A 15,404-nucleotide genomic window follows, 5' to 3' on the forward strand; every position below is an offset into this window, starting at 1 on the left:
AAAGCTTTGTTCGTTAAAGTCCTCGTTCGTTAAAATCCGAAAATCCTCCTCTGATTTGTAATTTAAGATTTAGCATATGAATGACTTTGACTTTGCGCAAAGAAGTATTTTACAGCTGTACAACTGACTGAACTGAGATTTATGATTTATACATAAAATTTCCTTGAGTTAAGCAGGCTTCCTACAGTTCATATGAAATTCGGGTGTTTCAGGTAGCCTTCACTTGCAACATTATTTTGATCAAATACACTCAAACTTTAGAAATATGACTGTGCAGGCATATTCAAGAATGCCAGTAAAGTCTATAGATGCTTGAATTGGATAACTGTTTGTGTTGCTATGGCAACCATATCTCATTTTCTTTTACACTTTTATTGTCTAGTTTTAAAAGAATTGAGCGTAGTTTTTTTCGTTTGGTGACTTTTGCGTGACAATTGGTATTCATTCAAGGAACATTATGTTTAACATTGAAAGAATTCTATAAATAATTTTTTGAGATATTTAAGAATTTACATGAAAACTTATAAGTAGATTTTGTTCTATTTTGCGTATTTTATAATTTTTGTAGTAATGAACATACATACAAACTTTTAACAAAATTTACCAAAGGAAAAACGAAAAATCTTCAATAAAGTCAGCGCGGCCAGGCGTTTACGTAAAAAAATCCACAATGTGCGCATACGAAGCGTCACCAGTCCCCTTGCTTGGTAACTGTAGTTAGCCTCCTGAAAACCGCTTTTCATCAAAAAAACAATATAATTTTATTTTAAAAAATTAATAACAGTTTCAATACACAAGGTTAACTCATCTTTTAGCCTAAAAACATACAATAGCTGGAGGTGCTATGCAACTTTAACCAGGACACCAATGCACCAACCCCATCCCCAGTTTTAAAATCTGCACCCATCTTGTCAAATGTGCATCAACCCGCCACTGATACTTCTCTGATTAATGGCGCTGACATCAAATTTTATTGTCTCCTAAATATATGTCATTTAAAAGTTGTCGTACTTTATAAGAAAACATATTTATCAATTTTGTCGTATTTAAGTATATCATTAGATAAAGAAGTACTTTATTTCTGAGCAACAAGTCGCCAGAGGATTATAAATAAATTTATCCATATACCAAAGGGAATATTTTTTGTTACCGTAGTGCTGCTGTGGATTCGGAGCAATATTTCCACCTTCTACATTAAAATCGATAAAATTCATTTTGTTTCGTCTTGTTCCTTTTGATGACCACGTTATTTGATATTTTTGTATCTCTAGTTTTAAAGAATAATTTTATTTTTTTAAGAAAATTGAGACAAGGCGATCCATTCACCGACTGCAGTTTGTTTCAACCGTCACAGCATAGTAAGTAATTATAGTTCTAATTATTGATATGTTTTATTGACCGAGTTTCTCAAACATTAGTGCGCAGTTAGCAATGGTTCCTTTTCTGTTATTTTATTTATCCCGACGTCTGTTTCATCTGTGATTTTTTTTATGGTGGGTGGACTTAATATTGCTGCATGTAAAATCTGGGAAACTAAACTATTTGTGAAGGTGAGATCTTAGACTAAGACAGTAAATTTTACATCGACATCTAAGAAACATTGACATTGTTTGTTTGCGCATTAAAGTTTGTACATTAAACTTCTTCCTTGCATATTGAAAGTCATGACATCATAGGGCGTGGCTCCTTTGACAATAGCGTGACCGAAAATTTTTTGATAGTTACTCCACTGGCTGTCCAACAGTCTACAATGCGTTTATCATTACGAAAGAATTTAAGGCAAATGGTTTTCGGAAATTTATTGTAATTTGATGCTCGTCTACGTTTTAGACTAAGTTTAAACTACGTTTTAAACTACGTTTTAAGCTTAGCAAACTACATTTCATTTGAAAAACATCCCCTTATTTTTTCTTAAGCAGGAACCTATGAAGTTGATGTAAAAAACCCATTTTTTGATTTTTAGCCAATGAGATCGAACGATGTCGAGATTTTTGTTGCAATTTCACGGAGACATGTATTGCTTTAGTCGCCAAATCTATAACATTACACTTGTTTTGATCACTTTATTCATTCATTTTTTGCAGAATTAAACTTTGCGGGAAAACGAAAAAAAATTACGAAGAAAAATAATGGTTCATTAAAATAGGAAAATTTGACGCTGGAATTTCTTTCAAAGGTAAATGTTATTTTTCTACTATAGACTTCGGAATATAGCTAATGGATTATCTAGTCCGGGTCTACTGTTGTGAGAAAACTTTATGTCAGTCAATTCTTTCCGTGGATGTTTAGCAGATCTGCAACATTCACCTAATGAAATGGTAAACAACTTTTGAAAAAAATTCCTCGCCCAAAGCATTAGAAAAACGAAGTAGTACCGAAAATATTTGTATAAGTAGTTCGTCCTGGTTAGTGCAGTTTTAACGACGACTGTTGGTGTTAGTGCTGACTGATGTTTCGACAACCTCAGGGGTAGTCATGTTTGGAGTCTTCATGGTCCCAGTTTTAGAAGGCTACCGCTACGGAAACCTCACTCAATATCAATACCAACAGTTTTTCTCGAGACTCTACTAACAAGGACGATCTACATCTACAAACATGCAACGATAATCCCGGGCTCAAACCATTCGCTAATTTATCGCTAGTGCCAAGTATTTCCCTAAACCAATAGTGCTTCACTTCCCGTCAAGACAGGTTCGTGACTTGCACTATTGATTGCTGCCAATTTTACTTTTTTGTGAATTCGTTTTTGTGCAATGTTATGTCGTAACTCTAGTGTTGTGCATGGTGAATGCTATAATTTACATTGACTTTACATGTTATGGACGCTGATAGTAATGAGCACATCATAATAATGCTGGCATGCTGTTGATCGGATTATATTTCACGAACTCCGGTTGAAATATATGAGATTACTACTAGCATGACTTCGTTTTTCTGTGCTTCGACAACCTGCAGAAAAAAACCAGTAGTATAAGACATGGGGGTATCGGCGCAAAATAAGACCATGGTTCAAAGGCGTCCCCCCGCAAAAGGCCATGTTAACAAAGCCGTGCAAAAAAAGTCATTGTTTTAAAGTAGTGGGAAAAAGGCCGTGTTTTCAAAGGCGTCCCCTCGCAAAGGCCATGTAAACAAACTGCGCAAAAAGTCATTGTTTTAAAGGGTAAAATCTAGAGTTTACAATCTATGGTTTAAAAAATATGGAATCTATATGTTTTTGAAATATATAGGTGCGTTTTAATTTTACAAACAGTCTTTACAAACATTTGTTAATAAAGCATCGGTTCGGAGGGGGCTCGGCATCAGGGGCGGATTGAAACTACGTCACATTCAGCACGCGACGTAGTTAAATTCTTCACAGCAGCGGAAAAAGTTAATCAAATTTTAAATGCCCCTAGTTCAAAATAAAAACAATTTGCCGCGTGTGGATCGAAGTTCGTTTTGTCGAAAGGAACAAGAGCATTTTTCTATTCGTCTTTTGCAGGCTCGAATCTCATCTCGGTACGGTGTAGTTTGTTTCGTTGTGTGAATAATGATCATGAATTCTTTATCCGAAAATTAATTAAATTTTTTGTGTCCTCACAACGAAAGCATTAGAAAAATAAACATATTGTCAGGGTTAGGGATAGTATTATGAGAAAATTGTGCAACAAAGTGCATTCACTGAGCAATGTTATTGTTTCCAAGACCTGGATTTTAAGCATGGGATTAAGGGATCAACCGATCAAGTGGCTAAAAATACTTATATTTCACTTGCGGGAGAAATACCCATAGCTAACCCGCACAGAGTCAGCACGCCTTAAATTGTGCTGAATTTGGTATCCATATGTACTTGTAGTACGTATTCCATATATGGATATATATTGCACAATCCATAAGAGCAAATACACGACGCTAAAGCGCAAATTCATGACGATAAAGAGCAAATACACGACGTGGTTGGTGGTCAACAGTGGGTTTTACTTTCTATGAATACAGCCTCACTAAAGGCGGCAAGTGAGACAGGCTTTGGTCTTTAATGGAAAAAAGATTGTACTCTATTGATAAAAGCAGTCCCATCTCGATGTAATGAAGAAGGTACTATAACTATTAATGCTTTGTATTTTATCTTATCAACTCACGAAATTTACTCAAACTAGTTGCTGCAGCAGTAGATGGACAAACTTTGTTTATGTTTTGGCTCCAAAGTGATTAAATCTTTTGTTTCTTAAATTACATTTCTAGTCGCCTTGTTTTTTATGGTATTTCTAATCAGATAACTTTCTAGTTTGTATGTTTGTGTCTCTATTAGATTTGTGGTCTAATAACTGTCTGTGTTCTCTGAAGTATGGGTTGTCTCTTGATTATGTTGTTTGTTAACTGTGATGTTCGATGACCTCATTGTCTTATGATTATTATGTTTCATTACATTATTGTCTGATTACTATATTTTCTGATGATTGTATTGTTTTATGATTTTATTGTCTGATGACATTTTCTGATGATTTTTTTATGACTTTATTGTTTGATGATCGTATTGTCTAATGATTACATAGTCTAATGACTGCATTTTTAAATGACTGTATTGTCTAATGACTGTATTATTTAATGACCCTATTGGCTGATGATTATATTGTTTGATGACATTATTATCTAATGACTGTATTGTTTCATGACTGTATTGTTTAATGACTGTATTGTTTAATGACTGTATTGTTCAATGACTTTATTGTTTAATAACTTTATTGTTCAATGACTGTATTGTTTAATGACTGTATTGTTTAATGACTGTATTGTTCAATGACTTTATTGTTTAATAACTTTATTGTTCAATGACTGTATTGTTTAATGACTGTATTGTTCAATGACTGTATTGTTTAATGACTGTAATGTTTCATGACTGTATTGTTTAATGACTGTATTGTTCAATAACTGTATTGTTTAATGACTGTATTGTTTCATGACTGTATTGTTTAATAACTATATTGTTCAATGACTGTATTGTTTCATGACTATATTGTTCAATGAATGTATTGTTTGATGACTGTATTGTTCAATGACTGTATTGTTTCATGACTATATTGTTCAATGACTGTATTGTTTCATGACAGTATTGTTTAATGACTGTGTTGTTTAATGACTTTATTGTTCAATGACTTTCTTGTTTCATGACAGTATTGTTTAATGACTGTATTGTTTAATGACTGTATTGTTTAATGACTGTATTGTTTAATGAATGTATTGTTTAATGACTTTATTGTTCAATGACTTTCTTGTTTCATGACAGTATTGTTTAATGACTGTATTGTTTAATGACTGTATTGTTTAATGAATGTATTGTTTAATGACTGTATTGTTTAATGACTGTATTGTTTCATGACTATATTGTTCAATGAATGTATTGTTTAATGACTGTATTGTTTAATGACTGTATTGTTCAATGACTGTATTGTTTAATGACTGTATTGTTTAATGACTGTATTGTTCAATGAATGTATTGTTTAATGACTGTATTGTTTAATGACTGTATTGTTTAATGACTGTATTGTTTAATGACTGTATTGTTCAATGACTGTATTGTTTAATGACTGTATTGTTTAATGACTGTATTGTTTAATGACTATATTGTTTAATGACTGTATTGTTTAATGACTATATTGTTCAATGAATGTATTGTTTAATGACTGTATTGTTCAATGACTGTATTGTTTAATGACTGTATTGTTTAATGACTGTATTGTTTAATGACTGTATTGTTTAATGACTGTATTGTTCAATGAATGTATTGTTCAATGAATGTATTGTTTAATGACTGTATTGTTTAATGAATGTATTGTTTAATGACTGTATTATTCAATGAATGTATTGTTCAATGAATGTATTGTTTAATGACTGTATTGTTTAATGACTGTATTGTTTAATGACTGTATTGTTCAATGACTGTATTGTTTAATGACTGTATTGTTTAATGACTGTATTGTTTAATAACTATATTGTTTAATGACTGTATTGTTTAATGACTATATTGTTCAATGAATGTATTGTTTAATGACTGTATTGTTTAATGACTGTATTGTTTCATGACTGTATTGTTTAATGACTGTATTGTTCAATGACTGTATTGTTTAATGACTGTATTGTTTCATGACTGTATTGTTTAATGACTGTATTGTTCAATGACTGTATTGTTCAATGACTGTATTGTTTAATGACTGTATTGTTCAATGACTGTATTGTTCAATGACTGTATTGTTTAATGACTGTATTGTTTAATGACTGTATTGTTTAATGACTGTATTGTTCAATGACTGTATTGTTTAATTACTGTATTGTTTAATGACTGTATTGTTTAATGACTATATTGTTCAATGAATGTATTGTTTAATGACTTTATTGTTTCATGACTGTATTTTACATCGTCAAATGCATTAAAGATAAAAGAAAATGAGATGAAATTCCTCATTATCTTTTGTTTTGAATGCATTTGACTCATGTAAATGTGAAGTATAAGACAGGCCTTATTGTCTCATGTCTGTGTTGTCGGAGAGGGTGCATAACCTCTATAACTCATAAACTCTGGTGCATAACCTTTTAGTGTCCTCTAAAAACTGTTGAAGTTGTTGGCTGCATGTGCATGCCTGTTTCTGTAGATATTATCTTATAATTTCAATGATATAACAACTCAAAGATACAATTTTCTAATCTAATCGTCCTACACGTTTGAAACTTCTTGGGAAGGGGGAGGGGGTATGGCAGGGGAGTGACATCCGTCGTTCGTCTAGCCGGGCAACTTTTTGAAATTGAGATAAAAATACAATGTGATGTACTGCAAGTTAGAAAACATAAGGCAATATTATAAAGATAATTGTTCCATAACTTTAAAAAGTACATTACATAGGGTTTCGTACTACTACATATTGAATCTTATTTAAAACAAATTTTGAGATAAAGTAATAAAAAATATTTGGCACTTCCATGACGTGTCAACGTGATATGTGGAAAGAAGTGAGAGAAACTGTTCTTTTCAACGAAAGCAGCTAATAGATCCATTTTATCGTTAAACCGCAACGTTAAGTTCATTTATCCAATATATCTTAGAGGCAAATTCATTGGCAAAATTATATTCTTTAGAAATTCAAAACCAATAGTTTTTCTGAATGTAATTTGAATATCAAATTGAGGAGCTATAATTTATTTTGAGGTACACTGGATCCGCCACTGTTTCCAGTTATTTGTCCAAGCCAAGTGTGAAGATTTGCTTGCAAAACTGACGTTGATTTAGTGACATTTGTGGTAGATAAAATTTCTGATTACTACATTGAATGCAGCACTAACTAATTTAATGATTCTTTTAACGGTAAAATCCTGTGTGCTCTTACGTTTTCGCCTCAAAACCATTGGCTGTTGTTGCCTTAGCTTTTTTCCTGAGCAATATGCATCAGCGTTTCTCAACCACAAAACACACTGTTTCCTTAGAGTGCCGTAAATAAGTTACAAGTATGTTCAATACGGTTCAGAAAGAATTTACTGCATTTAGTTGACTCAATTTTGTATTTTTTGTTCATTAACGCGTACATACACGTTTTATTGCGATTAGTCCAGGAATCGTAATAAGCCGTTAGAAAATGAGCATCGCAAAAACGCAGAAAACTGAAAAGTAAGTTGAATTAGCACTTTTTCAGCAGTTTTTAAAAATTGTAGAATGTCACGACTCATTAATTGTCCAAAGGAAACAATTGATCCAAACATGATATAAGATTGCACCAGAAATTTCAATGTTTTGTAAAAAAACGTTACTATGTCCATAAAGTATGACACCAATCTCCCAACATATTCACCAGAAAGTAACATAGATTACTACCAATTGGCTAGGAACTTTCTCCAATTACAGCAGTCCTTTAAACGTAATATGAAAACATTAAAACAACAAGATTTTCAATGGACAGTTCTATAGAGATTTCCTATTAGACATAAGACATACATGTAGATTTCCATGTTCTTCTATCATTAACGTCATAAACTATTTTCTAATTATATTGGATAATAATATTGCCTCTTAAGTAGTTCGGCAAAGCATTCAAGAGTCTATTGAATCCATTTAATTATCATATGTTTGATTTGCTTATTTTACAACGAGTTGTAACAAACAACAAATGGTCTGGACGAACCAGAGCCAAACGTGCAACGAATTGTGCTATTCTTTGTGTCGAACGTTTATCGTCTAATGCATCTGAATGTTTTAGATGTTCTACTAATATCGTTGAGTGTTTGATGGAGCACTCTTCCAGTATTCTCCCAATCACCATGAAAAGGTAACAGAATTCAACAGAAAAACTTGAGATTCTACAGCAACAAGTGCTCACTGACATCTCACCCAAACTAGAGCAACGTATCCTTTCAAAACAAGTGTGGATAAATCCATAATTTCTTTGGGACCTATCATTCGGGGTGAAACAGTTCTGGGAAAAGTTGTCATTTAAAATAAGTTTTACTGCATGGCCTGAATGAAGAAGTGAATGTGCCCAGGTTGCGTTAAAATTGGGATAATATTCTTATATGCCTCGAACATTAATATCAGCTATTTGTATTTTGCAGTAGTTTGCGTTTGTGATCAATCAAGGAGACTAAGAACAATCAATAACGTGATAAAATTTGATGGAAAAACAGAAAAAGTTTGTTGTTGTCCTTTAAACGAGCATAATGGTTTGCTAGCTGTTTCTAGTATATGGGTTCGATTCCTGTAGTGCTCATTTTAAAGGTTACAGCAATGCGCAAAAATTGTTTATGTATACACTATATATATAGTATAACGTATAGTATAAAGATATCAGTTCACATCGAAGGACGTCTTTACTTTACATAAAATTTTCACATTAGGTATAATTAGAAGTTTAATGAATTATATAAGAATTTGAGAAAATTTGATGAAATGCTTCAAAGAACTTAAGATTCTATTTAGGCATTGGCTATCTATCTATATGTATATATACTATATATAGTATATAATATAGTATAAGGATATCAGTTCACATCGAAGGACGTCTTTATTTTACATAAAATTTTCACATTAGGTATGATTAGAAGTTTTATGAATTATATAAGAATTTGAGAAAATTTGATGAAATGCTTCAAAGAACTTAAGATTCTATTTAGGCATTGGCTATCTATACGATATATATACTATATATAGTATATAATATAGTATAAGGATATCAGTTCACATCGAAGGACGTCTTTATTTTACATAAAATTTTCACTTTAGGCATAATTAAAAGTTTTATGAATTATATAAGAATTTGAGAAAATTTGATGAAATGCTTCAAAGAACTTAAGATTCTATTTAGGCATTGGCTATCTATACGTATGTATATATACTATATATAGTATATAATATAGTATAAGGATATCAGTTCACATCGAAGGACGTCTTTATTTTACATAAAATTTTCACATTAGGTATGATTAGAAGTTTTATGAATTATATAAGAATTTGAGAAAATTTGATGAAATGCTTCAAAGAACTTAAGATTCTATTTAGGCATTGGCTATCTATACGTATGTATATATACTATATATAGTATATAATATAGTATAAGGATATCAGTTCACATCGAAGGACGTCTTTATTTTACATAAAATTTTCACATTAGGTATGATTAGAAGTTTTATGAATTATATAAGAATTTGAGAAAATTTGATGAAATGCTTGTTGAGTCAACACATATTCCATTCAAGTACCTCATTGAAGATATTTTCTTTCTTTTATCAGCAGCATGTTTGGTCTTTATGTGGCTTGAAAGGGAATTTGGATGAAATTCTTTACAGTCCGGGAAAGGACATTTAACTCTGGGTGGTTGTTGTCGCATTGAAGACTGAGCGGCATGTAAGAAAACTCCTGATATTGTTGAACCTCAGACATTTCTATGTTTGTGCTGCTTTGTTGGTGTGTTTCCTCAGATAGCCATATGTAGAAATTGCTCTTGTTGTTGCTGTGTTTGCAGCTGTGTGAGATGCTGAGTGGTCACTTGGTGCTCCAGCTGATGCTGCTGAACTTGAGGGAACTGAGTTTGATGCATTTGCTGCTCAAATGGTAGGTTTTGAGGTACTTGCTGTTGGGCTACTTTATGTGGAGAAAGTTGACTTTGAGAACATTGTTGTTTCCCAACCAAACTCTACAACAGAAAGCTGTAAATCATGTGCACTTCTTATATGTCGAATTGCTTCATTCACGCTTGAATCCAGAATTACATCCAAAACAGTGATAGTGCGAAACATCTTTGAAATGCTTGACATCTGAGCCATGTCGTTTGGATGCAAAAGTACATGACAGCTTACACCTCAGAATGTCAAAACCTTAAAAAAACAAGAAATAGTAAAGAAAGAATATGGAAATGATAGGATATTATGGATATATAGTGAGACGAATACAATATTAACTAGATGAGCATACAATCAAATGATATTCAATAAATATAAGATAGGTTAATAATGCTTTTCTATTTTAGGGAAATAGCACAGCACAAAGTTAGTTTCTGTTAAAAGCATGTGGTTTTCATTTATAATTGAGAGTACCCATCTTCAGCTGTGATGATGCAGTTTAGAAAACTAAATATTTTATAAGTTTAAACCCAATTTCTCAAATTATTTATTAAAATTACCTAAATTCTTCATGATTTAATCAATACTTGTGATTTAATCCAAAGTTCTTTGTGCGTTTCGCTCATTGACGTGGGTTATGTATTAAACCTACGCAGAAATAAGCACATTTTACCTTCAAATTCATGAATCCTGTTTTCCCAGTGGACGCTTTTAAAGTGTTCTTTTACTCTTGATGGAATTTCTTTTGAAAATTTTTCAGGAGGACACAAAGGACAATGATACATCTCTCCATTGCATTTTTCAGCGCCACAGTCATTTCGACCACAACGTACAATAAGAGGACTACAAGTTTCATTATCACAGTACACAGATGGATGTCGCTCAGAAATCGAATGACTCCCTCGAGCAGCCATTTTGACTTTTTGTTGTTGCTAACGTCGTGTATTTGCTCTTTATCGTCATGTATTTGCGCTTTAGCGTCGTGTATTTGCTCTTATGGATTGTGCAATATTATCCATATATGGAATACGTACTACAAGTCCTTATCGAATTTGGAGACTAAAATCTGTCTCTTGATTGGTTTATTGCCGTTGTGCTGAGTAACGAGCCGCCGTTTTTGCTGAAATGTTCAAGCGGGGTGTTGTGCGAAATTCAGCACAGATTGAGATTGTTGATAGCTGAGGTTTTATCTTTGAGCTTCAAAACCAACGATTTTAATGAGAAGCATGGCATCTTTCACTGATCGAGTCGAAGATGCTTTTACGAGGAAAGATGGGACTTTTATGGCTCAACTCTACGCAGAGATGTTGGATTGCCTGAAAGTCAACAGCATTGTTACCAACGATAATTTGTTGGATCGTCTCGGTGTTGATATTTTCCAAAATATCAATGCCGAATTTTACTTACCGCAGAGTGCCAAGACAAAGAACACAAATTTGGTTGCCTTAAGGTTAGAAAACGTATGACATGTTATGCATGCATGCTTACACAAGAATATATAAGCAAATATAAATTGACTTGATGTGATGCCCGATGGATTTGTCATTTGTGTTTTATTTATGTGATTCAAAACAAAACAAATTTTCAAATTTCGATCATATTTAAAACGTTTCTATTGATTTATTTCTTGATGTGTTCAATAGTATACTTAAGATAAGATATACAAAAATGCACTGAAGCATAATATTTGAAATTTACATAACATTATTTCAGATCTGCTACAAATGGCAACTGCCTCTATAGTTCATTTTCAATTCTGCTTGTTGGTGACAACTCTGTGGTGACTATTTTGAGGCTGATGACCTCTATAGAATTATTTTTATATGCTGATTATGTGAAACATACATGTTTTTCAAATCTTTTTGAAACTCAGCATAACAAACACTTTGATTCCATCTCAAGCATGGTGGCCATGTCAGTCTCTTTTGAAGCTATTGATAGTGCTGGAAATGGTTGTTCTGTTGCCGAACTGGTCAGGGCAGAAGCTGTGTTATATGCAAAAGATATGTCATGGACTGTGTTTGTTTGTTTGTTGACACTCTCTTCAGTTACATCCTGTAGCATTTTTTCTTATTATCCTGACATATACTCTAGTGCTTATAGGTGGAATTTATTATTTAACCAAAGAATTGAACCTCAAATTCAATCTAGAGCTTGTGCTTCCACTAGTAATTATTTGCGAGTTTTGTTTTGCTTTGAAGGTTCAGCTCCTTAAGCAACTGCATTCAAACACAATCACTATGTGCCTTTGATACTTGGTGGGAAGGGAACTAAAAGAAAGGGAAGTAGTCACTTGTCACAAGCTATAAAGCCCAGTATACAAACAAAGTTGAGGTTTACACCTACTGGTCCTACTGAGACAACCATGACAACTAAGGCTCATCCATGTGGTATATCTCACAGTAGCGCTTTGGGTTCTTGTGATGCTTCTTCTTTTATTTCATCTTCTACCTTGCAATTACCAGATAATAAAACTGCAAATGCTGATTTGCCTAGAAATCCATATGATGTTAGTTTTTATACAGAAAAGGTGAGAGATATGGAAATTCATGAAATTGAAAAACTTGTGAAGAATGTATTCGTACCTGATGAATGCTATGAATTTCCTAAAACTGTTGATGCAAATGGTCAGTAGGTCCTTTCGACATGATTGGCTGAAGGATTATCTTTGGCTTTGTATTCTCCAAGTCTTAATGGTGCTTTTGCTTACCATGTGTTTTGTTTGGTGATAGGTTTCCTCCAAAACAGTGAATTAAAATATTTTTCAGAGCCATTAACACATTGGCCTGATGCTAAAAGTGCAATAAAAGGTATAAGTACATCATCAGGTCTTCATGTTCACACTTGCTCTTCTTAAGGATATCTTGGATCAGAGTTCGGTAAAAGCCAGCCAATAAATGTCATGATTGACAGTAACTTAAAGAAAAAGATTTCAGAGAATAGGAAAAATTAGTTCCAGTAGTTGATACCATCATTCTTGCAGGTCGCCTTCAATTACCACTTAGAGGTCATCGGGATGATTCTCAGTATCATCCTGAAGTTGGTGAATATTCTGAAAAGCATGTTGGTATTTTTATTGAATTATTAAACTTCCGTGTTCGTGCAGGGGACACCATTTTGGAATCCCATCTTAAGCATCATGATAAAAATGCCTCTTGCATCTGTGATTTTGAAATGTTTAAACGAAGAGTTGAATTTGAACATTCAGGACTGTCGTTGGCAGGGGTATGATGGCGCAGGTGCTGTTGCTGGATGCATTAATGGTCTTGCTGCAAGGATTAAGAATTTGAATGAGAAAGCCATTTACACACATTGTTTCAGTCACAGATTAAATCTTAGTATTTGTGGGACTTGTGCTGTTCAGTATGTAACATATATTTTGGAACATGTGATGGAAGTTGCTAACTTTTTCAACTCTTCCCAATGCAGACAACTAATTTTGGAGAAATGCATTGGAGAACGCTGTCCAGATTCTGCAAAAAAGAGATTGAAAAGTGCTTGTAAGACAAGATGGGTCAAGCGTATTACTAGCTTAGATACTTTTGAAGAACTGTATGTTGCTATTGTTTTTTTCTTGGAAGAAATGAGTTTTAACGTCGAAGGCAAGTGTAATCGTGAGACCTCTAGTAAAGCTTCCCTCTGTTACATCTTTTGACATCTTTTGATTTTATTGCAGCACTCGTAATAACTAGATGTATTTTGATCTTACTCTTCCAGTTACTCAGTTACTTCAGTCTTCTAGTAATGATATTGCTGACGGTTTGAACTTGATTGAGGCATTAAAAATTGTCGAGAAATGTAAGAAATGAAGTCGATGTTTATCGTGCTAACTGGTACAGTATTGCATTGACGATGGCAGAAAAGGTGGGTGTTGAAGAGAAAAAACCTAGGACTTGTGGTCGTCAGGCAATTAGAAGTAATGTTCGGTCTGAATCTGTATCTGATTACTTTAAGAAAACAATAACCATTCCTTTAGCTGATCACTTGTGTTCTGAGTTAGAAAAACGGTTTGATTCATCAGCAACTAGCATATATTATGGCTTGTTTTAATTCCATCCAAGTTACTTTTGTGTCTTTCTTGTGGCGTTTCTTGGAAGGAAAAATTTTATTCATTTTCTTCTTTGTTCTTGGATGATCTTCCAAATCCAAAGGCTTTAGATGGTGAATTTGATCTCTGGCAGAAATACTGGGAATCGTCTTCTACAACTTGTCTTACTGAAAATGTCTCTTCTACTTTAAAGTCGGTAAATTTTCCAGGTTTTGAGAACATAAAAGTATTGTTAAAGATCTTAGGTACCATTCCAGTCACTTCTTGTGAGTGTGAGAGGTCGTTCTCTGCTTTGCGAAGATACAAGAAGTACAATGGCTGCTGACGGGCGGGTGGCTGAATGGTTAATTGCGTGAGCTATAAGCCAGACGGCGCGGGTTCAATAACGGCTCGTGGCACATCTGGCAATGTGTCTGTAAACCTAGCCCGGGTTGACCAAAGCCATGTGAGGGAAATTTGGTAGAGGAAACTATGTCCTCGGGTGGACTGTATCTGCATCTGCGTCACACTGTGTCACGCTGATATCAGCGTTGTAGTTGCGTGAAAGGTACGAGTGATTGTAGTCTAGTCAGCTGCCTTCACTATAATTTTAGTAACCAGGATGTTGCACTTTGTGTGGAACCCTCATACTTCGAAATCGACGGAGTCCATTATGGCTGCTGACAGGTTAAATGGTCTTGCTTTATTGTATACTCATCAGGACATTAATCTAGATATAGAAAAAATTATAGATCTTTTGCAAAGACAAAAAGAATTGAACTAGCTTTCTAGTTGGAGTGAAAGTTCTTCATGCCTTTTTTAAACTCTTGACTGTAAAGATGACTGCCGCTAACCTCAGTCAATATAAACACAAACAATCGTTCTCAGGACTTTACTTACCTGGACGATCGACATCTGCAAACATTTTTTTGCTTTTTTTTATTGACAACTTCATTTGATAAGTTGACATAAAATCGTTTACATAATAATCAGCATATAGGTATGACTAGACCATTATAAAATAAAATTCCATATTGATGAAGCGTAAAGAATTTTTTTAGGCTAAGTTTGTAATGAACCAGGCCGTCCATGTCGGAAGCCCTCAAAGCATACTTTTCTGCAAGTTTCCTAGGCATGCTGATGAGCTCTGATATTGAGCGAAACGGTCAAAAATCGATAATTTATGAGCAAGAATGTTAGCTCATTCCAGTAATAAATATTTTAGAAGACCAACTGCAAAAACGCAGGAAATAGCGTTTTTCGCGATCCAATTTTAAAATTTTACCGGGGGGGACATGTTCCT

At 33.6% G+C, this 15,404-nt stretch overlaps 2 protein-coding genes across 2 annotated transcripts; one reads left to right on the plus strand and one right to left on the minus strand.

The window, feature by feature from the left end:
- Window positions 1–10,198: 10,198 nt before the first annotated feature.
- Window positions 10,199–11,080, minus strand: LOC124438790 (TRMT1-like protein). The gene is made up of 2 exons (XM_046988990.1): window positions 10,748–11,080; window positions 10,199–10,329 (listed from the first exon to the last, which is right to left on the minus strand). The coding sequence occupies exons 1-2, from the start codon at window positions 10,986–10,988 to the stop codon at window positions 10,199–10,201; spliced, it is 372 nt and encodes a 123-aa protein (XP_046844946.1). The 5' UTR covers window positions 10,989–11,080.
- A 140-nt stretch (window positions 11,081–11,220) lies between these two features.
- On the plus strand, window positions 11,221–12,570 carry LOC124442969. The gene is made up of 2 exons (XM_046993492.1): window positions 11,221–11,524; window positions 11,788–12,570. The coding sequence occupies exons 1-2, from the start codon at window positions 11,292–11,294 to the stop codon at window positions 12,287–12,289; spliced, it is 735 nt and encodes a 244-aa protein (XP_046849448.1). The 5' UTR covers window positions 11,221–11,291; the 3' UTR covers window positions 12,290–12,570.
- Window positions 12,571–15,404: the final 2,834 nt, after the last annotated feature.

The sequence above is a fragment of the Xenia sp. Carnegie-2017 genome, unplaced genomic scaffold (assembly GCF_021976095.1).
Source record: "Xenia sp. Carnegie-2017 unplaced genomic scaffold, XeniaSp_v1 HiC_scaffold_1, whole genome shotgun sequence".
NCBI classification, from domain to species: domain Eukaryota; kingdom Metazoa; phylum Cnidaria; class Anthozoa; order Malacalcyonacea; family Xeniidae; genus Xenia; species Xenia sp. Carnegie-2017.